At 62.1% G+C, this 24,017-nt stretch overlaps 1 protein-coding gene across 1 annotated transcript in view; it reads left to right on the forward strand.

Annotated features, from left to right (window-relative positions):
• Window positions 1-5,124: 5,124 nt before the first annotated feature.
• Window positions 5,125-24,017, forward strand: part of TSPAN2 (tetraspanin 2) — a 28,588-nt gene continuing 9,695 nt past the window's right edge. Inside the window, exons 1-2 of the mRNA XM_084865465.1 lie at window positions 5,125-5,246; window positions 18,191-18,293. Coding sequence (XP_084721591.1) covers window positions 5,178-5,246; window positions 18,191-18,293 — 172 coding nt within the window. The 5' untranslated portion in view covers window positions 5,125-5,177. The remainder of the gene's footprint in view (window positions 5,247-18,190; window positions 18,294-24,017) is intronic.

Raw genomic sequence — 24,017 nt, forward strand, 5'->3', positions numbered from 1 at the left:
CCTCTGCCAGCGGAATGAGCCTCCCACCTGGGTTTTCCTCCCCCCACCGGCGAGGCGGAGACCCGACGGAATGACACCCCCGGCCTTTTGTATGCTTCGTCTTCCTAGCTTGAGAAGTTCACGAAGGTTCGAGAATGGACATAGTGAGTGCCATCTGTTTGACAGTAAGTGAACGGAGATGGAGAGGACAGGGTCACACACAGAGGGGCTGGTCAGCTGGTCACACGGGCTTGGGATTCAGGAGGTCACGGTGGGATTCCTGGTCTGTTACCCATGACATGCTCATCCTTTAACTGTTGGTGGAAACCAGTTGCTTTCAGCCTTTGTTGACGGGGGATGAGGTCTTGGGAAGCACCGAACCCAGGCCTCTGTGGGTGTGTGTGTTCGTAAGACCCCAGGCCTGGGAGGGGAGCCCACAGGGCAGGTACATACGTAAAGCTCTGTGGAAAGCTGGCTTTTGCTCTTTATTTTATTTTATTTTTTTAATTTTTTAAAAAATATATATTTTATTGATATTTTACAGAGAGGAGGAAGGGAGAGAGATAGGGAGCTAGAAACGTCAATGAGAGAGAAACATCGACCAGCTGCCTCTTGCACACCCCCCACCGGGGATGTGCCCGCAACCAATGTACATGCCCTTGACCGGAATCAAACCTGGGACCTTTCAGTCCGCAGACCAACGCTCTACCACTGAGCCAAACCGGTTTCGGCGGCTTTTGCTTTTTAAAAGGTAATTTTGTGCACATGGTTTTGTCCATACGTCAGTCTAACTCTGGTTGTGCGCCGTGTCATGGCTGGAGGAATCTTGTGGACAAAATAGAACTTTAACTCCACGATGACCAGGAACCAGCGGAGGGCGGTCAGCGGGGTCAGGAGGCGGCGTGTCGAGAGGAACGAGAAGGCTGCAGCCTCGGCTGGTCTGTGGCTTCCACTTCGCTCTGCGGGAACCTGTTTGTCCGGCGGCGGCGGCCTCTGCACGCCATGGAGTCCTCCCAGGTCACGGCCGCAGCGGCTGCAGAGACAGCCGGGGGCGGCCGGCGGCCCCGGTCACAGGCCCGCTGCGCTGCCCGGAGCAGCCGCTCGGGCCCAGCCAAAGGCCGCGATCGGAAACACGCCCGGTGTCACCCACAGGCAATGTGGGTTCCTTAGGCATCCATGGGCGTCCTCAGGTGGACATCTGTCCCCAGGGACCAGCGAGCTTCACCAGGCGCTAATGTCTGTGCTGTGTGAGCTGTACAGACATGTGACCTTACACGCCACACCACAGGTGTGCATTCTGCACTGAAGATCGAGTCTTTCACGCCGCTGACAGCGCTGTGTCACACAGCTCATCGCAACTCTGAGCACGTGAGTTATACCGTAGGCGATGCTCTGATACACCTGGGTAATGGCCCATTTTAACTAAACTTCTGAAGGACTGATACTTTTCTACAGCTCTACTTAAGATATTCTTTTTTTTAATATATATATTTAAGAGAGGAAGGGAGAGGGAGAGAGAGAAACACCAATGATAAGAGAGAATCATTGATCGGCCGCCTCCTGCACAACATCCCCACCCTCCCCGCCCTGGGGATCGAGCCCGAAACCCTGGGCATGTGCCCTTGACCGGAATCAAACCTGGGACCCTCCAATCCACAGGCCGACGCTCTATCCATTGAGCCAAACTAGCTAGGGCTACTTAAGATATTCTTAATCAAACACATGGACAGTAGGTTCTGAACTTTGCTATTGTAAGAAGATTCTCACTCGTGTGCCGGCAGGTACGCAATCCACTGGGAACGTTAGTTAGGTTGCACTGACACCTACTGGTGAGCCCGAAAAACTGTTACCGATGGCCACAGAATGGAATATCCCGGTACCTGTTCATTCCTGAGGCAGGTGGTCCGGGAGCCTGCGCACCGCTCCCGGGATCTCCATCCCCGCCAGGGGCAGCCGCGGGGCCAGGAAGTAAAACGCTAGTGCCTCTTCCTTAACTGGAGTCCAAATGACCAGGCTAGTCCTGCCCACCATTTCACCATCCTGAGGAGCTGCCCTGCCCCAAACCTCCACCCTGGGACCATAGCGCCCCCTAGTGACCGCACCGTGCCTCAGCACCCAGACCTACATCCGGGGCTCAGACCTAACTACATCTGGGTCCCACTCCTTCATGGCGGGGCCTAGTAAGCACACCTGGAGCCCAGGCCACAAACCTGGAACACAGAGTTGTACCAGGGGACGGGATCTCTATGTGTAATCCAAACAACTATTCCATAACCCAGATGCCCAGGTGAGGTACCAGACCACCCCGGAGGCTCAGACTTTTCTCCGGGCTGGAACTGCCCTCACAGGACCCAGCCCTCCACTGGGGCTCACACCTACATCCGGGACCCAGACTAGGGGCGGGGCCGAGAAGATTATCCCAGGGCCCAGGCCTCAAACACAGAATCCAGACTTGTATCCTGGGTGTACTTCTCAATTCGCAACCCAGACCACCATTTCCATAATCCAGAGGTCCAGGTGAGGTGCCAGACCGCTCCTGGGGGCCCAGACTTCCCTCCCTTGCCAGAGAGACCCTCCCAGGACCCAGACCTCCGTCCTGGGCTCAGACCTACCTCCTGGTCGCAGACCATTATGGCGAGGACCAGAAGGCCATTCAGGGAACCATACTGGAAGCCAGTGCCTCTTCCTTAACTGGAGTCCACATAACCAGGCTAGTCCTGATCTGCATTTCATCATCCCGAGGTCCTGCCCTTGCCCCAAACCTCCCAGCTGGGCCCATAGCGCCCCCTGGTGACCACACCCTGCCTGAGCACCCAGACCTACATCCTGGTCAAGAACCTTCGTGGCGGGGCCCAGAAGGCCAACAGCAGGACCCATCCTGGAAGCCGGTGCCTGTTCTTTTATCGGAGTCTAAATATCCACACTAGTCCTGACCACCATTTCATCCTCCCGCCATCCTGCCCTTGGCTCAGGTTCTCATTTCTCCCTAAACTGCTGTCATTAATCTCAAGTCTTAACCTTGAAACATCCTGAGGCCTTAACTTGACCATTCTAAAAATAGAAATCTAACCATCTCATCCCCTACCTAGAGCTTGTCTGTGGCTTTGTATGACATGTAGCTCAAAGGCTAACTTCCTTATTATGTCACTCCATATAAGTCCCTGCTTTCATAATGACGTGCTCTTGAAAATGTGTTATCCGTTAGGATAACTCGTCCTGTCAAGGGTCAGCTTCCCTGGGACACAACTTTGGGCCTGGGAGTGGGTGGGGGGGAAGCTGGGGAAGCTATATTCAAAACCTAAATCTGTTATGCCAAGCAGGCAACCTTCTATCCCTAATATGTGTGTGCTAAAACGGTAGTATGAAAGAGCAATAGATTTATGTGTTATAATGGGTGTTCTGTTCCCAGATTGCATAGAATCTGTAAATGTATTTTGTCATAGGGACCTAAAATTCAGCCATATCTTTGAAATATAATATTATTGTTCCTCATTCAGCCTAGAGATTTGTTGAATGCCTACTACAAACTAGGCACCACTGCTACATTTCGGTTTTGCCTTTATATTAGAACTGACGATAGGTGTAGAACAATACGTGTTTGATTAAAGCTAAAGATTTTCCTCTCTCTGCATACCCAACGACTTTCATCTCTGCCTCTATTTCACTCTTTGAAACATAAGCTCGTTACCAGACTCAGCTCTTTCACTTTTCTGCCTTGTACTCATTTTTCATAAATAAAATCCACTTTGGATACTCAAACAAAATATCCAAAGACACAGATGTAGGCAAAGATGGCACCATGGTAGACAGTGATTTGTCGACAGATACAGTACAGCAGTGGCCAACCCTTAATCTAGCACTTACTCTGAGCCAGGCCCTATTCTGGGCACCGACCCATATTAACCTGTTCATCTCCACAGCTCTCCCAGGTCTTTATACTCCTCTCTCCACAGAGGAAACTTGGTGCTTTTGCCAATGGACTGAGAGCTGTGCCCTAGCCCCTTCCTGGCTCACCTCCTTCTCTGCTTCACTTGGTTCTGTCCACAGCTCTTGGTTCCCGGGAGGCCCAGTTTTCTCCTCCCGGTGCCACCTGCACGTCCTACCCGGTCTGCCTGGGCTGCCCCTGCCCTCTGCTCAGGCTCACGCTTCCAGGCCGGAGCAGGCCCGCGATCCTCAGCCAAACTTCCCTGCGGCCCGGAGACCTCCTCACCCCGCGGTAGTGATCTGCCTACAGATCTGCCTCCGCCGGACAGGGAGCTGCGGCCGCTGTGTCCGCAGTGGAGGCCGGGCTCATCACGGGCATTAAAGTTCTGCTGGATTCGCTCAGAGGCGGCTGCAGTTCACACCTTCCCGCCGCCCCCTCACTGTCTGGCACCTGCAGTTCACACCTTCCCGCCGCCCCCTCACTGTCTGGCACCGCAGATCGCAGACACTTAGTCAGCCAGGGAGGGAGCCTGGTTTCCCCACCAGCAGCCTCACTTAATGAACCAAAACAAACCTCCCCCTTAGCTGCCATCTCCGCACACAGCTACTCCCCAGGGTGGGCCCGTCCCCACGCCCGCCCAGCGGGGGAGCCGGGCGGGACCCGGCGTCCGACGCCCCCTCCGCGGGCCGGGCTGGGCGGGCGGACAGAGCATCCCGCGCCTTCCTCCCCGACTCCTCGCCTATTAAGGTCCGGTCCCAGGGAAGAAGGGGGGGGGGGTGTTAAGAGTCCCCGCAGCCTGGGAGCCGGGGACGGGTCCTGCCAGCGGCGTCAGGGCGGCCTCGGGTCCCCCTGGTCTCCCTCCCCGGGGCCACCCCCTGGGTTTCCACAGCCCCCGGGGCGCGTCCTGATCCCCAGCCTCTGCGCAGAGCGCCCAGGAAGGGGTCTGGTCCCCAGGGGGCGCTCCTTCCCGGCGGATGCTCAGATAACGGGAGGGGAGGGGCGGCCCCCGCTCCGGGGAGAGCCGGGGAGGTGCCCTCCTGGCCGCACGGCGCCCCGGGCCCCGGCCAGCCCCACAGCTGGGCTCCTCCTGGGCCCTCTGGCGCCCCCTGCCGGGCTCCCGCCCAGCCCCTGCAGGCCCCGCCCCCGATAGGCCCGCTCCGCCCTCGGGCCACGCCCCCCGCTGAGGCCACGCCCCGTCCCTGTAGCCACGCCCCCTCCCGGCTCCGCTGCTCCGGGCTGCACGGCCGGACCGGACCGCCGCCGCCGGCCCAGCATGGGGCGCCTCCGCGGGGGCCTGCGCTGCATCAAGTACCTGCTGCTCGGCTTCAACCTGCTCTTCTGGGTGAGGCGGGGCCGCGGGCGGCGGGGCCGGGCGGGCGCGGGGCCGGGTCCCCGGAGGACCGGTCGCTGCGGGCGTCCGGACCGGCTCCGGGCGGGGAGCGCGGGGTGTCCGCGCGGGGAGAGGGGAGAAGCCGGCGGAGAGGGAGGGCGGGATGGAGGAGGCCGGCGCGGAAAGAGCACCGGTGAGGAGAGGAGGGAGACACCGGGGCTCTGCCCCCGAGGAACCGCTCCGCCGGCGGCCCTCCCCCGCCGAGCACTCGGGTGCGGGCACGCCCGCCCGCCCGCCCTCCCCGCCTCCCGGGGCCCCTCCAGCCGCGCGCACCCCCTGATCGCGCCCTCCCCGGAGCCTGGGCCTGTCCGGGGCGCTGGGGGGGACCCTGCGCCGGGGGGGATGGGGGGCTGCCGGGGTGGTACCCCATCTGCGTGCGTGGACCCACCCCCTGGCCGCGGTGGTTTGGTGCAGGAAGCTGGGGGCAGGAGAGAAGAGGGTTTGGGAAGGGGGAGGTGGCCTTTTCCTGAGCATCAGGGAGGGTCCGGTGGAGGAGAGGAGCGGCTTGCTCTCCCGGGAAGGGGCCCGGCGGGAGGGGGGCCGCGGCGTCCCCCCAGCCCCCACCCGCAGCCTCTGCTCCGTACCATCTCCCAGGGATGATCTCATTCAACTTTGCATGGAATGAGCAGCGTGCCCGCGGTCCCGGTCCCCGGAGAGCCAGGGCCGTGACCCCGTCTCCGCTATGACTGGGGCAAGACGAGGGCGAGCCGTCCCTCCGCCCCTGGCCGCCCCCTCCCAGGCGCCGGAGGGCCTGCGCCCACACCCCCTCGGGCTCCCTGCGGAGAATGTCAGCCAGGGCGGCTGCTCAGGGGGACCCGGACGGCAAACGTGGGTCTCGCTTTGGGTGAAGAAGCTCAGAGCCGGGAGGGAGCGCGGGGCCTGGGTGCCCTGAGACCACGGGGCTGGGGAGGTGGCGGTGGTGCTGACTCTGGGGGGGTTGTCTTCCGATGCCCGCAGTTGATCAATTATTGAGTGATGGGCCCTGCTGGTGTCTGCCAGCCATTAGCCCAGAAGCCGGGGGACCAGCTGCTCAGGCTCTCAGGCCAGCCTGCACCTCCATGGGGGAAGGGGGGAGGAGGCGGCCGGAGACAGCCCCTGAGTGTCAGAGAGACGCCGGGGCGTCTGCACCAGCACCCTGCAGGGAGGGTGGTTTTTCTACAGGCCTTTCTGCTGCGCTTTTGAATAGTCTGGCTCCGTGGCCGGCAAACGGCTGCGAGCGAGCCACATGCGGCTCTTTGGCCCCTGGAGTGTGGCTCTTCCACAGAACACCACCACGGCCTGGGCGAGTCTGTGTGGAAGAAGTGGCGTTAGAAGAAGTTTAAAAAATGTGGCTCTCCAAAGGGATGTCCATCGTTGTGCAGCTGATATTTGGCTCTGTGGTCTCACGGGTGTGCCGACCGCTGGTCTGGCCTAACGTCCACAGCTGTCTGTGAGGACTGTCACGCTCCCACCGCTCACACACCCGAGGGGAGCTGTGTGAGCCTGAGGAGGATTCCTGGGCTGGGGCTGGTGCCTGTTCCGTGCTCGATGTTGTGCCAGCCTTGCCAGGGGTAAGAGGAGGCATTCCTGAATTGTCCCAGTGTGTCGGGGGCAGTACTATGCTCCTGGCATCATTCTTACCCTTCGTCCTCACACGGCCCGGACGTGGGCACCATCATTGTCCCCGTTTTCACAGGTGAGGGGACAGGTTCAGGTGGGTCAGCGTGCCCGAGGTCACTCAGCCCGCGGCGGTGACTCAGACCCAGCCTCCTGGCTGCTCGGCCCAGTGGTACATTCCACTCCCAACCTGTGGTCTCCCTGCGTGGTTCCTGCCCCGGCACCAGCAGCATCTCCTGGGAACTTGTCGGAAATGCACATTCTCAGCCCGGTCCGGGCCTGCTGATCAGACCCTCTGGGGGAGGGACTCAGTAAGCTCCTTTAGCACGCCCTCCGGGCGTTCTGATTCACGCTCAAGTTCAAGAGCCACTCGGTTAAATAATTCTTAAACAAGCATTATAAAGATAATTTACACATGTATACGTAGATATGTAACGTATCTAAGATAATAAAAGCAGCTGAAACTGGTTTGGCTCAATGGATAGAGCGTCGGCTTGGGGACTGAAGGGACCCGGGTTCGATTCCAGTCCAAGGGCATGTACCTTGGTTGCGGGCACATCCTCAGTAAGGGGGTGTGCAAGAGGCAGCTGATCAATGACTCTCTCTCATCGATGTTTCTAACTCTCTATCTCTCTCCCTTCCTCTCTGTACAAAATCAATAAAATATATTAAAATAAATAAATAAAAATAAAAGCTAATATGCTAATCAGGCCAGATGTCCTTCCAGACGTCCTTCTGGACGACCTTCAGGACGCAGTCAGGGCTGCGAGGGAGGCCCGGGTCAGGGGCCGGAGGGAAACTGGTGCCGGCCTCCTCTTGCCCGAATTTCGTGCACCGGGCCTCTAGTGACTATATATAATTTATAAACATAGAACACTGTTCTCTAAGTGGCCAATCTAGTGGAGGACATGAGACCGATGCCTATAGAACAAGGGACAAAACTGACAGAATAAAGTCAAGTGAGTGATGTCCCACTCCTGGCCGGAGAGGCAGTGAGGAGGGGAAGTAGGAAGACGGGGACCTGGTGGGGTCAGATGCCCCTCCTGGAGGAGATGAGCACAGGGTCACAGCCACAGTGAGCAGGACAGTCCTTCCGGGGAAGAGATGTCTCAGCGGAACCAGAGGGCCGGAGGGGTGGAGGTGGGCAGGGAGGAGGGGGGACACGGCCTGCCGGCTGAGGAGCAGAGCGAGGGAGGGTGTGACCACCCTCTGGTGAGAGGATCAGGCTCATGCCCAGACCCCGCAGGGTGTGCCGGAGCGCTGACTGCTGACTTCCAGCCGTCCCCTCGTCTGTACAGTTAGGGGAGCGGGTTGCCGAGAGGCCTGAAGGGAAACAGGGACTGTATGTGAGCTCGCCTCCCCGGGAGCCTGGTGCAGAGCGAGTGCTCACACGCTGTGACTGCCCAGTGCCTGGGCGTAGAGGCCTCGTAAGCCCTGGCTCTCCCTCACCCCCCCCCCCCCCCGTGTGGGGAGGGTGTATGTTTGCCACGTGACTGGCAGCTCGTCTTCGCTTTAGGATGAGCACACGTGACCTTCAGTCTGTGCTGTGGGCTTTCCCACTGGAGCTGAGAGCGGGGATCCCCCCCCCCCCCGGTCTGTTCACGGCTGCCTCTCCGTGTCCAGAGAAGGCCCAGCACACAGGAGGCACTCAGGCACCGTCTGCAGCAGGAACACACGAACGGCAGGGTAGAGAGCTTGGTGCAGGCGGACTTTGCTATTTGCACAGGTAATCGATCCTCGGCTTTACCTGGAGGACCGAGGCCTCTCCTCCTGCTGATTACCTGCTGGTTTGCCCTTTGCTCGCACAGACGGAGCCCAGGAGGGGCCCAGGGGGCCTTCCTGTCCCCTGATTCCATGGGGGAGGGGGAGGGGGGAGGAGGCTGAGGTCCTGGAACAGCAGCTGCCACAGGCAGCCTTCCCACGCCCCGGGCAGCCTCCTGCGTCTGTGCTCGCACAACCAAAGGGAAAGGGGCGAACTGAAACAGGTACCTGACGATTTAGGGCCATGGTCGGCAAACTCATTCGTCCGCAGAGCCAAATATCAACAGCGCAAAGATTGACATTTCTTTGGAGAGCCACATTTTTTAAACTTAAACTTCTTCCAACGCCACTTCTTCAACACAGACTCGCCCAGGCCGTGGTGTTTTGTGGAAGAGCCACACTCAAGGGGCCAAAGAGCCTCATGTGGCTCTCGAGCCGCAGTTTGCCGACCACTGGTTTAGGGAAAGTGATGGTCTGGGATAAACTATCTAGATGCCTCCCTCCACTGTCGCTGAGGGAACCTGATTCTGAGAAGTCCCGCCCCAGGTTCTGAGGTTGTTTTTCCTGGCTGGAGGGGCAGGGGGGGGGGAAGGGCGGAGGGCGGGGGGGCAGTGTTCCCGGAAGGAGCGGCTTCAGCGGGGACTCAGGACCTGTGCACACACCCTCGGATGCTGGGCGCCCGCCCTTCGGAGGCAGAAGGTCCCGGGTGACAGCGCCCCCTTCCTGCCGGGAACTCTCGAGGGGCGCGGAGGCCTGGGCGGGGTACCCCGGGCCTTAAGGGTCTGCAGTTTAACAAACCGTTTGGCACCTCCTCCGGCAGGTTGGTTGAAGTCGTCTTAGTGCTCCTGATTTTCTTTTATTTTTAATATATTTTACTGATTTTTTACAGGGAGGAAGAGAGAGGGATAGAGAGTTAGAAACATCGATGAGAGAGGAACATCGATTAGCTGCCTCCTGCACACCCCCCACTGGGGATGTGCCCGCAACCAAGGTACATGCCCCTGACCGGAATCGAACCCAGGACCCCTCAGTCCACAGGCCGATGCTCTATCCACTGAGCCAAACCGGCTTCGGCTGCTCCTGATTTCATAAGCATTCACTAGAGCTGGCCAGGCTGGCCCAGCTCTCCTGGCCCAGGTCCACTGGCTGGCATCACCGTTGGATTAAATAATAATAATAATAATAATAATAAGTAAAGCCCAGCCATGAACCCCACTAAATTAATTTCTGTTATCATGGTTGGCGTCTAACCTGAAGGAAACCCCATCCAGCCCCTGTTGGGTCTAACTCCAGACGCTGTGATCACACTGCACAGCGTAGCTCCATGCCCTGCGCCGAGATCCCCTTTATTTTCTTCCTCTGTTGCTTAGCAACCTCAGTAACACACCCCGTCCGGCCAGCCGCACGGGCGGTGCAGGGGAACCTGGGCTGTTTATTCCTCCGTTTGTTGTGCGCCGGGCGCTTCCCTAACATGTGCGTCCGCTGCCCGGGTTACCGCCGGCAGGAAGCGGGCCGCTGGCTGCGAGAGGCAGATCCGTATATGGCCCGTCGGAGGCCCCTGTCCTCCTCGCCCGGGTTCCGCTCGGCGGTGCCTGGCAGGTGCCGTCTGTGGAGACGGTGTCACGTGGCCGGGGAGTGGGAAATGTTTGAACCGACGGCAGCTGACGGAGGCCGCCTCCTCCGCTTCCCCAAACCTCTTTCAAACGGTCACCGCAGCCCCCCGGCCTGCTGAGGAGGCTGTTTGTAAAGAAATACCCGAAGGAGGTGTTCTTTGGGGCCCACCGAGAAGCTAGACCACCCAGGAGGCCGATAGGGATTTCCTGGGCCTTGTTGCAGGATGGTCTTTATTTCCGGTTTCTGTCAGGATGGGAAGAGAGTGGCCGTGGCCGTGGCCCAGCCTCCCCTCATGTGGACGGGAAGACCCCGTGTTGGGAGGGCGGGGACTCACTGACAGGGCCCGGTCTGCAGAGGCCAGAGCTCCAGGTCCAGCCATCCGGTAGACCCGGGCAGGTCTCGGCAGCCTGGCAATTCCTATCCAGGACTTCAGAGCCCGGGAGGTGGTCACTGGCTATGCCGTTTACTAACCAGGGGGGCTTGGTTAGTAAGTTGTTGAGCCTCTTTGGGCCTCCGTTCTCTCATCCATAAAATGGACGTGATCAAGTACCGACATCAATCTGTGGTCTTTGTGCAGATAAAAATGAGTAAATATATTTAAAGTAGCAAGTATGGTACCTAGGCCTAACAAAGACTCAATAATACATTAGTGCTTGTCACATTTACACACTAGAAGCACGAGTGGGAAAGCACAAGCCCTTGGTTTGATAACACCCCTCAGGAGACTGTGGTAAAGAATCAAGGAAACCACGTCTGCAGAAAATCACCTAGAAAATGGCTCAGCACACTGAGGGCGCTCAAGGCTGGACAGTGAGTCTGAGAGGACACGGACCCACTGGACCCGCTGGTGTCCAGGCGGCCGGGGTCAGGGCTCGGTCCGTGGGCCGGGGAGCCGAGCCTGGGCTCGGGTGGGACGGACATTATCCCCCAGCGGGCACTGCGGTCAGGTGGCTCACGGGGTCTGCGGGGGGTCAGACACTGGACCCTGAGATCCAGATCCATCACTGACCCCAGTGCCCAGCACAGCAGTGGTCTGAGGCGGGTGTCGCTGTTGTTCCTCCTCGCAGATAAGATCATGGGATTCTCCTGAGGCCGCACACGCTTTCTCGGGAGACGGGGTGTGCTTTTAAAAACTGTCCTCTCCAGCATCCCTTCCGAAGATTCGCTCCCGAAACGCGGGTGCTAAGGGGTGCACAAAGCACGCCAGACCGGTGTGAGGCCGAGGGAAAGCAAGATGGCAGCTGAGAAAGGGTGCGTAGCAAGAGACAATTTCAGGGACACGTTGGAAGGAGAAGAGTTGCTATTATGGTCATGTACGTTGTGGGCTGGTGGCTTTACATGTTGTATAGTTAATCCTCCCAGGGACCCTCAGCTGTCACCCCCGTTTACATGTGACAGGTCAGGGAGCCTGGCTCGGGGCCGCGGACCCAGCCAGTCAGGCCGGGCTCCTGCCGTGGCCCAGGCACGGTGGGGTCACCGCTCCCAGGCCGCAGGGCGGGGAGGGGAGCGGGAGCCTCGATGAGCATGCCGTTCCAGACCCCCACTGCCCCATGGGCTGGCTCTGCTCCCGATCACACGAGGCCGGCAGGTTTATTCGCGGGAAAAGGAATCTAACATTCGGCTCCTAAACCACACAGCCACATCCCGAGCGCTCAGCAGCCGTGGGTGGGGAGTGGCTGCAGTCCTGGGCAGCGCAGAGGGAGAGGACCTGGGTCTGTATCGTTGGAGGAAGGTCTGTCGGAGAGCTCCTGACTACTTACAGTTGTTCTTCCATAAATTACTTTCCCTGTCTTTCTTTTCCTGGGTCTTATAAACACTACAACCGAAGAGAGAGGGGGACCGTCCCTGGCGGGGCCCTGGCACAGCGGTCGGTTTGGGGGCCTCGGGGAGTCCCGTGTGGATGGGAGGAGGGCAGAGCGAGCCTAGAATCCACGGGGAAAGGCGGCGGGCGAGGCCGGTTGCTGGTCTCCTGGGACTGGTGTCTCGTCCCTGGAGTCGGCTCACGTTTCGGTGTGAGTGTAACATGAGCAAGCCTCCCCTCATCATAACCCCAAGTGCCAGGCCTCCCTGCGCTGCGTCCGTGACAGGAACTCATTCACTCTCGTGGGGGGCGATCTTCTTACCTTCCCTTTGCCTTCGAGGCGGCGGAGGGGGGGAGAGGGGAAGAGACTCGCCCAGGATCACAGACAGGGAACGGCAGAGCCCTGTGCTCATCCCTCCGGCTGCTGCGCGCCGCCGCTCGGTGCACACGCGTGTGCTGGTGAAGATGCTGTGTGAGGGCGCCGCATTCAGGGTGACCACGCAGAAGCAGCAGACTTTCTAGACAAATGTCCCAGAGAGCGGGCCGAGCCTCCCCTACCGTCAGAGTGGCGGCGGAGACAGGCAGCTGTGAACCGGAGAGTCGGGGGGTGACGGGCCCGCTGGGGGCAGGGGCAGGGCCCTGGGAGCCGCTCACTCACCCAGGAAGCCCCGGCCGGGCTCCCCCTGTGCGTCCGCCCGTCTGTCCAGGCCCCTGTGACTGGCCCGGCCCTCCCGCCTTCATGCCCACGGTGGTTTCTGGGAAAGTTGCTGTTAAGAAAAATCTCTCTGGAACACCACACTAGGCTTCCGTGATTTCCACTGGATTCCATCCACGCTAACGTTTTAATAAATCCGGTGTGGGGGCTTGTCCGAGTCTAACCTGAGTTCTGCTGAAACACTGGGTTCTCGGCGTCGGGACCAGGTGAGGTAGAGCTGGGGACAGGACCCCAAAGGGCCAAAGAGCCTCATGTGGCTCTCGAGCTGCAGAATGCCGACCGCTGGTTTACGCGGTTACCTTCCCTGTTAGACGGAGTCCTGTCCTCTCCATCAGCTTCCCCAACGCCTAACGCGGCCCGCCCGCCCGCCCATCCGCCCGTGCCCGGGACCACAGCGGGCCCCCTAGCAGACAGCAGGAGGGAGTGAGAGGAGAGGGAGGGAGTGAGAGGAGAGGGAGGGAGTGAGAGGAGAGGGAGGGAGTGAGAGGAGAGGGAGGGAGTGAGAGGAGACGCCCAGTGGGGACAGGAGAAGGAAGGGGACCCCAGGCGGTGCCTCCGGCTCCTCATTGGTTCTGACACTGGGGGGGGGGGGGGGCCTGAGCCTGGCGGGAGAGGAGGTGTGGGTGGGCCTGGGCTCTGATCTGCGAAGGTTAAACGTAGGGTCCAGGGGGCCGCAGGCTCCGGCACGGCACCCGTGAACCTCCTCCTCCAGGCCGGGGCCGCGGAGCGACGGCTCCATGGCAGTGGACTTGTCACTGTTCCTGGCTGGATTAGACTCGGCATGATATTTAAAAAATATATTTTATTGATTTTTTACAGAGAAAAAGAGAGGGATAGAGAGTAAGAAACATCGATGAGAGAGAAACATCGATCAGCTGCCTCCTGCAAACTCCCCACTGGGGATGTGCCCGCAACCAAGGTACATGCCCTAGACCGGAATCGAACCCAGGACCTTTCAGTCGGCAGGCCGACGCTCTATCCACTGAGCCACACCGGTTTCGGCGATTTTTTTTTTTCCAGGCAGTTTGTAGTAGAGCTGCCCCAGCCCAGCGAGCACGGTCATTCCAGAGCCGGCCAGGAGCGGGTCTGAAAGGCCCTTTGGGCCACACGGCCTGTCGATGCCGCTGTCCCGGGCAGGGACCGTGTGGCAGCAGCCCCGGCCTGGCGGGCCCTCCCCGTGTCCCTGCGGGTGGGGTTCCCTCGGCGGCGATGACGTTAGCGAAGCCGCAGTTTCCGTGACTCAGGAGGAAACCCGTGTGGTTTGGGGCCGGGGGCGTGGATGGCAGAGAGCAGATATTTTCTCCTTGTCCCGCGGCTTTAAATTGCAACCTCCCTTTTCATTTTCCATTATGCACCCAGCACGGCCGTGCCCGGCGGACAAATGCCTTCCAGCCGGGGGGGCCGGCCCAGACGCCGTAAATTAGAGCCGGCGGAGCTGCGGCCGCGGCGGGTGTCCCTGGCCGGCCTCCCCCGCGGCGGCCGTGGCTGCGGCCTGGCCCGGCGCCTCTGTCAACAGCTCTCACCCGTGTTTGGAGACTCTCCCCAGGTCTCCAGGGAGGCGGGGCGGGGCCTCGGGCTCTGCTGGCACATCCGCCCGCGGCCTGGGTGCTCCCAGGCCAGGCTTCCCAAGGGCCCCCCCCACCTCTCTCTCCCTCTATCCCTCTCTCTCTCTCTCTCTCTCCCTCTCTCCCTCTCTCTCTCTCTCCCCCCCTCTCTCTCCCCCTCTATCCCTCTCTCTCCCCCCCCCCTCTCTCTCTCTCCCCTCTCTCTCTCTCTCTCTCTCTCTCTCTCTCTCTCTCTCCCTCTCCCTCTCCCTCTCCCTCTCTCCCTCTCTCCCCCGAGACAGCAGTGACCTGGAAGCGAGTTTTCTAACACTGAGGCACGGCCTAGGGAGCCCTCCCCGCGCTGTCCTGATGGAACAAACCACCACATCATACTTCTAAAAGCCACAGCGTTTGAACGCTTGGGCGCGTTCTGGGCGCTTAGGGCAGGAGACTTGGGAGAGACGGCGAAAGGTCCCACTCTTCAAAGATAAATGTTGTTCATGTTTCAGCGTGATTTCTTCCCACATTCTCCCGTGAGGTGTTACCCTTTTGACAAATAATAAATCCCCCAAGCTGGTGGAGCCCAGCTCCTGGCCGTCCCTCCCTCCTCCAGTTAGTGCTCCCGCAGCCTGGAAACTCCGGCTCCAGCTGGTCCGGCCGCGGGTCCTCCTCGCTGAGGTCAGCCATGGGAGGACGGCCCCGGGGAGCGGGCCTGAGGGACAGAGCTGGGGGGGGGGGGGGGGACAGAGCGGGCCCGGAGGGACAGGGCGGGCCCGGAGGGACAGAGCGGGCCGGGAGGGACAGGGCGGGCCTGGAGGGACAGGGCGGGCCGGGAGGGACAGGGCGGGCCCGGAGGGGACAGGGCGGGCCAGGAGGGACAGAGCGGGCCGGGAGGGGACAGAGCGGGCCTGGAGGGACAGGGCGGGCCCGGAGGGGACAGAGCGGGCCCGGAGGGGACAGAGCGGGCCCGGAGGGGACAGAGCGGGCCCGGAGGGGACAGGGCGGGCCAGGAGGGACAGAGCGGGCCGGGGGTGGGGGGACAGAGCGGGCCCGGAGGGGACAGGGCGGGCCAGGAGGGACAGAGCGGGCCGGGAGGGGACAGAGCGGGCTCGGAGGGGACAGAGCGGGCCCGGAGGGGACAGAGCGGGCCCGGAGGGGACAGGGCGGGCCAGGAGGGACAGAGCGGGCCGGGAGGGGACAGAGCGGGCCCGGAGGGACAGAGCGGGTCTGGAGGGACAGAGCGGGCCCGGAGGGGACAGAGCGGGCCCGGAGGGGACAGAGCGGGCCGGGGGTGGGGGGACAGAGCGGGCCCGGAGGGGACAGAGCGGGCCGGGAGGGACAGAGCGGGCCGGGGGTGGGGGGACAGAGCGGGCCCGGAGGGACAGAGCGGGCCGGGGGTGGGGGGACAGAGCGGGCCCGGAGGGACAGAGCGGGCCCGGAGGGGACAGAGCGGGCCGGGAGGGGACAGAGCGGGCCCGGAGGGACAGAGCGGGCCGGGGGTGGGGGGACAGAGCGGGCCCGGAGGGGACAGAGCGGGCCCGGAGGGGACAGAGCGGGCCCGGAGGGGACAGAGCGGGCCTGGAGGGACAGAGCAGGCCGGGGGGGACAGAGCTGGTGGGGGGGGGGGGGGCAGAGCGGGCCCGGAGGGACAGAGCGGGCCCGGAGGGGACAGAGCGGGCCCGGAGGGGACAGAGCGGGCCTGGAGGGACAGAGCGGGCCCGGAGGGGACAGAGCGGGCCCGGAGGGGACAGAGCGGGCCCGGAGGGACAGAGCGGGCCCGGAGGGGACAGAGCGGGCCCGGAGGGGACAGAGCGGGCCGGGGGGGACAGAGCAGGCCGGGGGGGACAGAGCTGGTGGGGGGGGGGGCAGAGCTGGTGGGGGGGGGGCAGAGCGGGCCCGGAGGGACAGGGCGGGAAGGGAGGGTCCTCAGATGACACCCAGCAGCTGGCCCCAAGGGGTGGCGCCAGGCCTACACACAGCCCCAGATGGAAGGGCCCCTGACTTGGATATTACTTTTCCTTGTTAAACCTCGGCCTCGCCGAAACCGGTTTGGCTCAGTGGATAGAGCGTCGGCCTGTGGACTGAAAGGTCCCGGGTTCGATTCCGGTCAGGGACAGGTACCTTGGTTGCGGGCACATCCCCAGTAGGGGGTGTGCAGGAGGCAGCTGATCGATGACTCTCTCTCATCGATGTTTCTAACTCTCTATCCCTCTCCCTTCCTCTCTGTACAAAATCAACAAAATATTAAAAAAAAAAAAAAAAAAAAAAAACCTCGGCCTCACTGACCACGTCCTCCTGCCTCCCCGGGGCGGGGGGGGGGGGGGGGGGGGGCGGGGCAGCCTCTCCCTGCTCCTGGGTGAGAGGCCGGGCAGCCCAACGCCAGCGGGAGGGCCTGGCAGGATGAGGGGCCGCTTTCACACCTCGCACCCTTGCCCCTCACCCCTGCCTCCCGGGGCCTGGAGTCCCGAAGGTGCCCAGGAACGTCTGTGGAGGGACCGGCCCATGGGATTGCGGACGGTGTGTGGGCAGAGGGGTGCGGCTGGAGCGGGCATTGGGGGCGGACAGGACCCCAGCTCCGGGGCGGCCTCAGGAGGCCCCGGGGGCGGCCTCGGGCCGGCCGTGACCCTGCCAGCCGCCAGCGGCCGCTCAGCCTCTCCATGAGCCGCACGGCGCACAGACCCTGCTTTTTCAGAAATTATTTTTTCCTTCCTCACTTTCCATGGAAACTCAAAATAGCAACCAAAAAAAAAAACCAAACGGCCAGGCTCCCTCCCTGCCTGCGGGGCAGTGACCGGAGGCCCCAGGGGAGGGGCCCGGGCCTCTGAGTCAGCCCTCCCCCGGGCACCGGGCACCGGGCACCGGGCACCGCGGGGAGGGGCAGGTGTGGGCGGTGTGTTTGCTTCCAGATGAGAGAGCGGGTCCCGGGTCCGAGTTCAGCCTGCCCTCGATGACCGGCGTCTGGGTGCAGGGGCTGGTCAGGAGGGGCCGAGTGCCCTCAGGGACGGGGGGACGAGGGGCAGGGCGCCAGGGCCTCCAGGGGCCGGGACTGGAAAGTTCTCGCTGAGGCACTCCGGGCTGCCCGGGCTGGGTGTGCCCATGGCCCAGGGCGGCCTGCAGAACGGGGGCAAGTCCAGCCCCAGCGCCACCTCAGGGCCCGGGCTCTGTGCGCCTCATGGCACCTCCTGGGGGAGACAGGAAGGACGAGGCCCCCAGCCCCCAGCCCCTGGGCCACCGCTGCTCCTGTGCGCGCCCTTCCCTCACCTTATTTTTTAAATATTTTATTGATTTTTTTACAGAGAGGAAGGGAGGAGAGAAAATTAGAAACATCGATGAGAGAGAAACATCGATCAGCTGCCTCCTGCACACCCCCCACCGGGGATGTGCCTGCAACCAAGGTACATGCCCTTGACCGGAATCGAACCCGGGACCCTTCAGTCTGCAGGCCGACGCTCTATCCACTGAGCCACACGGTCAGGGCTCCCTCACTTTATTTATAAAGCCGGGGCTTGCCCGGGGTGGGAGTGGTTTGGGATGGGGAGTCAATTGGGGGAAAAGGAGACTTATGTAAAACTTTATACCATTAAAAATAAAAATAAAAAAATATGCCAAAACCGGTGTGGCTCAGTGGAGAGAGCGTCGGCCTGCAGACTGAAGGGTCTCAGATTCGATTCCGGCCAAGGGCATGTATCTTGGTTGCGGGCACATCCCCAGTAAGGGGTGTGCAGGAGGCAGCTGGTCAATGTTTCTCTCTCATCGATGTTTCTAACTCTCTATCCCTCTCCCTTTCTGTAAAAAATCAATAAAATATGTTTAAAAAAAATAAAATAAAAAATTTAAAAATTAAAGCTCCCTGCTTGCCTTCCAGCTGGCGGGGTCGGCCGTCATCGCCTTCGGACTGTGGTTTCGGTTCGGGGGCTCCATGAAGGACCTGCCGTCGGGGGACAAGTCCCCGGAGCACTTGTACGTGGGTGAGTGCCTGTGCCCCCGGAGCCGTGGCCGGGGCTGCCCCCCACCCTGGGCCCAGGCAGCCGCCGGCCTCCGGGAGGGGGGGACGGGGGGAGGGACAGGGGGAAGAGGAGGGAGAGGCCCTGCCCTGAGGCCGGGCCTGCGGGGGCAGCACGGGGGCAGCAGGGCCAGGAGGGGCCCCTCCTCGCAGGGTTCGCCCTCTGCTTCCCAACACCCAGGGGGACCTGGGGGTCCGGCCCAGGCACTCTCCCAGCCGCTTCCGGAGAGAAGCCCAGGATGTAACTGCAGTTCATCCCCCGGAGATTTCCAAACGCCCCGCGGCCCCAGGGGGTGTGGGCGCCCCCCGTCCCTCCCCACTCGGCCGTCTGCAGGGTCAGGGCTCTGCTCTGTGGGCTTATGTTCGAAACGGCCCACGAGGAAAACAATTCAAAACGAAGAGGCAGCTGTGGACGGGGTTTGGGGTGCTGTGTCGGTCCCTCTGTGTCTGGGGATGCAGATGCCGGGGGGGGGGGGGGGGGGGGGAGGAGGGGAGAGGAGGGGAGGGGAGAGGAGGGGAGGGGAGAGGAGGGGAGGGGAGAGAGGGAGGCTCAGTGGGGGGTGGAGGGCCGGGCGTGGCGGGAGGGGAGATTGCAGATGTGGGGGAGGGACGGAGGAAGGACAGAGGGCTGAGTGTCCCGTCAGTGAATCTGGTGGGGAGGAGAAGACTAATTGAGAGTCGGGGGAGGTCTGACCTCACTGCCATGTTAGAGATTCTTCGGGCAGCAATGGAATGAGAGTCACATGACAGAAAAGAACGAGCTAGATTGAGTAGAGAGAGAGAAGGAGGTAGAAAGTGATGGAAGGAGGCTTGAGATGGTGAACACACAACACAATCTACAGGCGATGTGTTATAGGATTGTATACTTGAAACCTATGACATTTATTAACCAGTGCCACCCCAATGAACTCAATAAAAGGAAAGAAAAGATTGTTGATACAGTCAGACATAAGGGCATAACCCATGATGGTTGCAGTAGGAATTGATAAGAAAGAAACAGAAAACAATAAACATCATCAAACGTGACTAAGCATTATTACACAACTGGAGGCCGGTGCACGCCATTCACGCCCTGGGTCGGGGAGGGGGCCCAGCCCGGCCTCCCGCCGTCCAGGACTGAGGGGTCCTTAGTGCTGCCGCCATGAGCCCGGCTTCTAGCTGGGTGGCGCCCCCCTGTGGGAGCGCACTGACCCCCTGGGGGCAGCTCCTGTGCCGAGCATCTGCCCCCTGGTGGTCAGGGGGCGTCATAGTGACAGTCTCTCCACCCTTGGGTGGAGTTGCATATTAGCCTTTTATTACATAGGACGTTATCAAGCATCATTACATTCAGGGACAGAAGGAATCAAAACAACCAATGATCCCAGTCATAGAGGGAAGGCCCGGAGTCAGTCATGGCTTTTATCGGGAACCTGGGTTCCAGGACTAAGGTGACCAGATCGTCCAGGTGTTGGTGGGACAGTCCTGATTTCTAACAATTTTTCCCGCGTCCCGCGGTGTTTTAAAAAAGTCCCGATTTTTGGAAAGAATCTTTCCAATGTTTCCAAAAATGGGACTCGGGCTGTCCCTGGCAGCCGGGGGCAGGAGGGGGTCTGCGGTTCCCTCGGCAGCCGCACCTCCCCTCCCCGAGCCAGCCCGGAGCGGCTGCTGGCGGTGGAGACACCTGCGGTCAGTGCCGGAGGCTCGGGGAGCTGGGTTACCATGGCATCTGCCCCAGCTGAGCACAGAAGCCAAGGGCCAGCGGGGAGGCAGGAGGGCTGCAGTGGCCATGGTTCTCCAGCTGTCCACGGGGTGTGTGAATGGGGGGGAGGGGGGGCAGAGACCACAGCCGGGCCTGCTGGCCCCAGGCCTGCCCCCGTTCCTCTGACACCAGGGGCCTTGTCCCCGCTTCACATACTGCTGCTGATGTGAACCCACTGAGCAACGTGCATGTTCCTAGGAATCACGATGTCTGTCCTCAGTGAATCATTCCCAAACAGGAGCGGTCCCCGCTCTCTGCAGCGAAGGAGCAGGAAACCACGCAGGACGCCATGTGCAGAGCATGAGGCCGCAGGGCTGCGGGAGAAGCAGGCCGGCTCCAGGTCACAGGGCCCTGCTCTGTTTTCCCTTCAGAGCGGGTGCCAGGACACCGCCCATTAAGCTCTTATCGCCCCACTGCTGAGTGTTTGGGACGGGCCTGGCACGGCCAAGTGGCTCTTAGGGAAACGGGGCCTCCCAGCCCGAGTCCCTCCGGGCCAGAGAGGCCTCGGGAGGACACGGGGTCCAGCTCCCTGCCTCCGGGATTGGAGGAGAAATCCTTCCATCTTTGTGGGGAGCTTTTCTCCCTGGGATCCTCGGTCCTCCCTCCCTGGTGACGGAGAGAAGGCCCTCTCTGGGGATAAAGGTCTGGAGGAGACCTGGCTGCCGGGACCCAGCCGAGCGCAGTGCCCAGGGTCCGGGGGAATGAGGACGGGGAGGGAGGCAGACCGCCTGCCGCCGGCTGCCTCTTCCCGAGGCCCTGAGAGCCCAGGCCCAGGCCTGGCAACCGGCCCCGGTGCCCGTGTCCACCGGTGCCAGCGTGGAGAAAGGAGCTGGCACAAGTGGAGCTGGCGGCAGGAACGGCCGGAGTGACCTTCGTCTTTCAGGGAACTGGTGGGGGCGGGGGGCGGGGCAGCCCCTCTGCCTTCCAGATCCCGCCCCTGCCCCTCTGGCTGCTGTTAGACTGGGTCTGGGGCGGCCTCTCGGAGGGACAGACCCCTCAGGGCCCAGGATTCTCCCGGGGAGCAGGCCCTGCGGCCAGACTGTGTGCTGGAGCACGTGGAGTTAGGTCTGAGTGGAGGACACTCACAGGTGGGCTGCCCGGAGGGGTGCCCACCCAGCAGCAGCCGGGGGTCAGGGTGGCCGCTCCCTGTGGAATCCGCCGGGAGCCGGGCCGGCCTGGCTGGCTGGGCACCGGCGCTCCAGGCTGCCTGCTGAGGGCTGGCTGCCTTTGAGACTCTGACTCACTCCGGTCGGGTTTTGGTGTGTGTGTGTTTTTTCACTCCTGGGTTCTCCATTGTACCCAAGATTCCTGGAAGCTGCCGAGCAGAGCTGGGCTGTCGCTGACGTGGTGGAGACACTTTCTCCAAAGCGCTTCACCGAGAGAGCGGGTCCCGGTGGCCACGGGGCAGGTCACCGTGGAGGAACCGGAAGCCGGCGGGCAGCCCTGGATCGCTGGCCCCCAGCTCCATGCTTTTTCAGGAAAGCCCACAAATAACCTAGAGCAGCCCCCCTGCACTTACACATTGAACATTAACGGACTTCCAGCCGAGAGTCCCCGTGCCGAGTCCCTGTTGGCAGAGGTTCAGGCGGGCCCTTCGGAGCTGGGCCCCGGCTGAGGCCAGGCTGCCCCTTGCCGGCTGTGCCCCCAAGGGCAGCCACTCCCTCCTCTGCCTCTCAGGCGCCTCCGCTGTGCGACGTAAACACTTCACAGGCAGAGGGAGCGGGTGACTTCCCAGGTTTCATGCCTGACGTGTCATAAGCCCCGAACAAATATTTGCTCTGTTTTCACTGGAAGGAGGGCAGGCTGAGGAGAGAGCCAGCCTGCGGACGCATGAGAGAACAAGAGACGGAAGGATGAAGGAGGGGTCAGACGACGGGTGGTCAGCGTGGGAGAGTGGCTGACGTCACTGCTTGTCCTCCCCGGCTCTGGGCAGAGGCTGGATGACACGTTAGGACAGTGATCAGTAGCTGATGGCTGCCGTTCCTGAGAGAGACCCCAAGCCCTCGCCTTCCCCGTGAACCGAGTCCCCATATTCCAGACACGCCTGCAATCGAGTGCGTCCAGGGCACGCCGGGAGAGAGGGAGGAGAGCTGCAGAGGCAGAGGAAAATACTTTTAGATGAAAAATCGTCCTTAGCCGGGTATGAGTACCATCTGCGGCCACAGGCCACTGCCATGGATGACCGTGCGGCCACCATCCAGGCCCTGAGGGGGCGGGGGCGGGGGCGGGCAGTGTAAGGCCGGGGGACGGACGCAGACGGGGCTCCGAGGAGGGCGCTGAGCCTCCTCTCCGTGTTCACCGGAGAGAAGATTCTGGAACTAAGACACCAGCGAGGGTGTGGCCAGGGCCCTCCGGCGGCAGGTCACCCGGGGATCAGGGCCTCGCGGGGCCCAGCTGTGCCGCAGTCGCCGCTTCCACGCGGCTTCTCCCCTTCCCGAGCCCAGGAACAGGCCCCGGGCAGCCTGGGGGGCTGGGAAGTAGGTCAGACAGTCACACAGGCGCTGGGGAGGGGGAGGCCCTGCAGCGACCATCTTGGAATTAGAACGTGACGATGAGCGTGTTCATTCACCAGCTGTTTCTGGAGCCAGATCAGAGGCGGAGAGGGTGGCCCGGGAGCCACGGGCATGCTGGCTGTGAACACCCAGAGCGGGAGCTGCCTTCGGTGGCCGGGGCACCTGCCACGAGCTGAGCTCTCCTCCGCTCTCCCCTCCGCTCCAGCCGGCAGGCTCCTGGGCGCTGGGCCAGGCCACGGGGGGGGGGTGCCGAGGAGGGGCCGGGGCCTGGGTGCTGGGGCCGCGTCGGGTGTTTGCTGGGAGTCGGGGCCCCGCGGCCCACGGACGGGGTGTTTGCAGACCAGCACGGCCCCTCAGGAGCTCCCGCTTCAGAAGGCGAGGCCTCTGCCCGGGGGACCGAGCCGGCTGGTTCCCCTGGGGGCAGTCCGTCCTCCTCGGGCCCCGGGCTGGCTCCTGCCCCGGGGCCTTTGCTCAGGGTCCGAGGCCACGTCTCAGCCACTTGACCCTGGCAGAGCCCAGCCCCTGTGGCGTCGGGGACATCTGCAGAGATGTCTCTCCAGCCGGTGTCTCAGGTCGCGATAAGCCGTGGCAGGCGGCCAGCGCAGGACTTCAGGCCCGGTTTGCTCTCTCGATCTTCACCCCCAACCACGCTGCCGGGACTTCTGCGTGTGCGAGGCGTGTTCTGGGTCAGAGGAGTGAGGGAAACACACATGTGAGAACCTGCAAGTGCACAGAGCGGACGAGAGCAGGTGGAGCTAGAGCCAGCGAATCCCCAGGGGGCTGGGTGTGAGGTGGTAAGGTCGGGGAGGGGTGGGGAGGGGGGGAACCCGGGCCGGCGCCTTGCAGCGGGAGGCTGGGGGGGGGGGGGCAGAGCGGGTGTGAGCAGGAAGCGGACACAATTGGGGGGGGGACAGCTCCGGGACTGCAGAGAGGGCTCCCACTTCCCCCCGAAAAGGGGAGCGCAGTCCGGCGGGCAGGGAGCTCCTGTCCCGTCCGCGCCCACAAACCCCGTCAGCACCCGGAGGGCCGGGACCCCGAGGCCGGCGCAGGGTTTCCCCGTGGGCGTGGCCCCCGCTCCCACCCTGGCTGCGAACGGGCGTGGTTCCAGGTGACTCATGTGAGCAAAATGCAAAAACATACAGCGGGCGATGGCCTTTTCTGAGGAGCCCAGGGCCAGGCCTCGCATTGTGTTCTCACTTATCTCGGGATCAGGGAGGAAATAAAAGACTTGGCTCCTCTCTCCCAGAGCGCGGCGCTCCCTGCCCTTCTCTCCGGGGAGAAGGCCGTGCCTGCGGCCAGCGGCCCTGGTTCCCGCGGCCAGCGGCCCTGGTTCCCGCGGCGTCAGCTGCCGCTGCCGCAGAGGCGGGAGGGGGGGGGGCGGCGGTGTGTCATCCCAGCTCCACGGTCTCGGACAAAGTGCTTACCCTTCTGCAGCCCA

Source organism: Pipistrellus hanaki (assembly GCF_964339955.1).
Source record: "Pipistrellus hanaki genome assembly, chromosome: 18".
Lineage (NCBI taxonomy): Eukaryota > Metazoa > Chordata > Mammalia > Chiroptera > Vespertilionidae > Pipistrellus > Pipistrellus hanaki.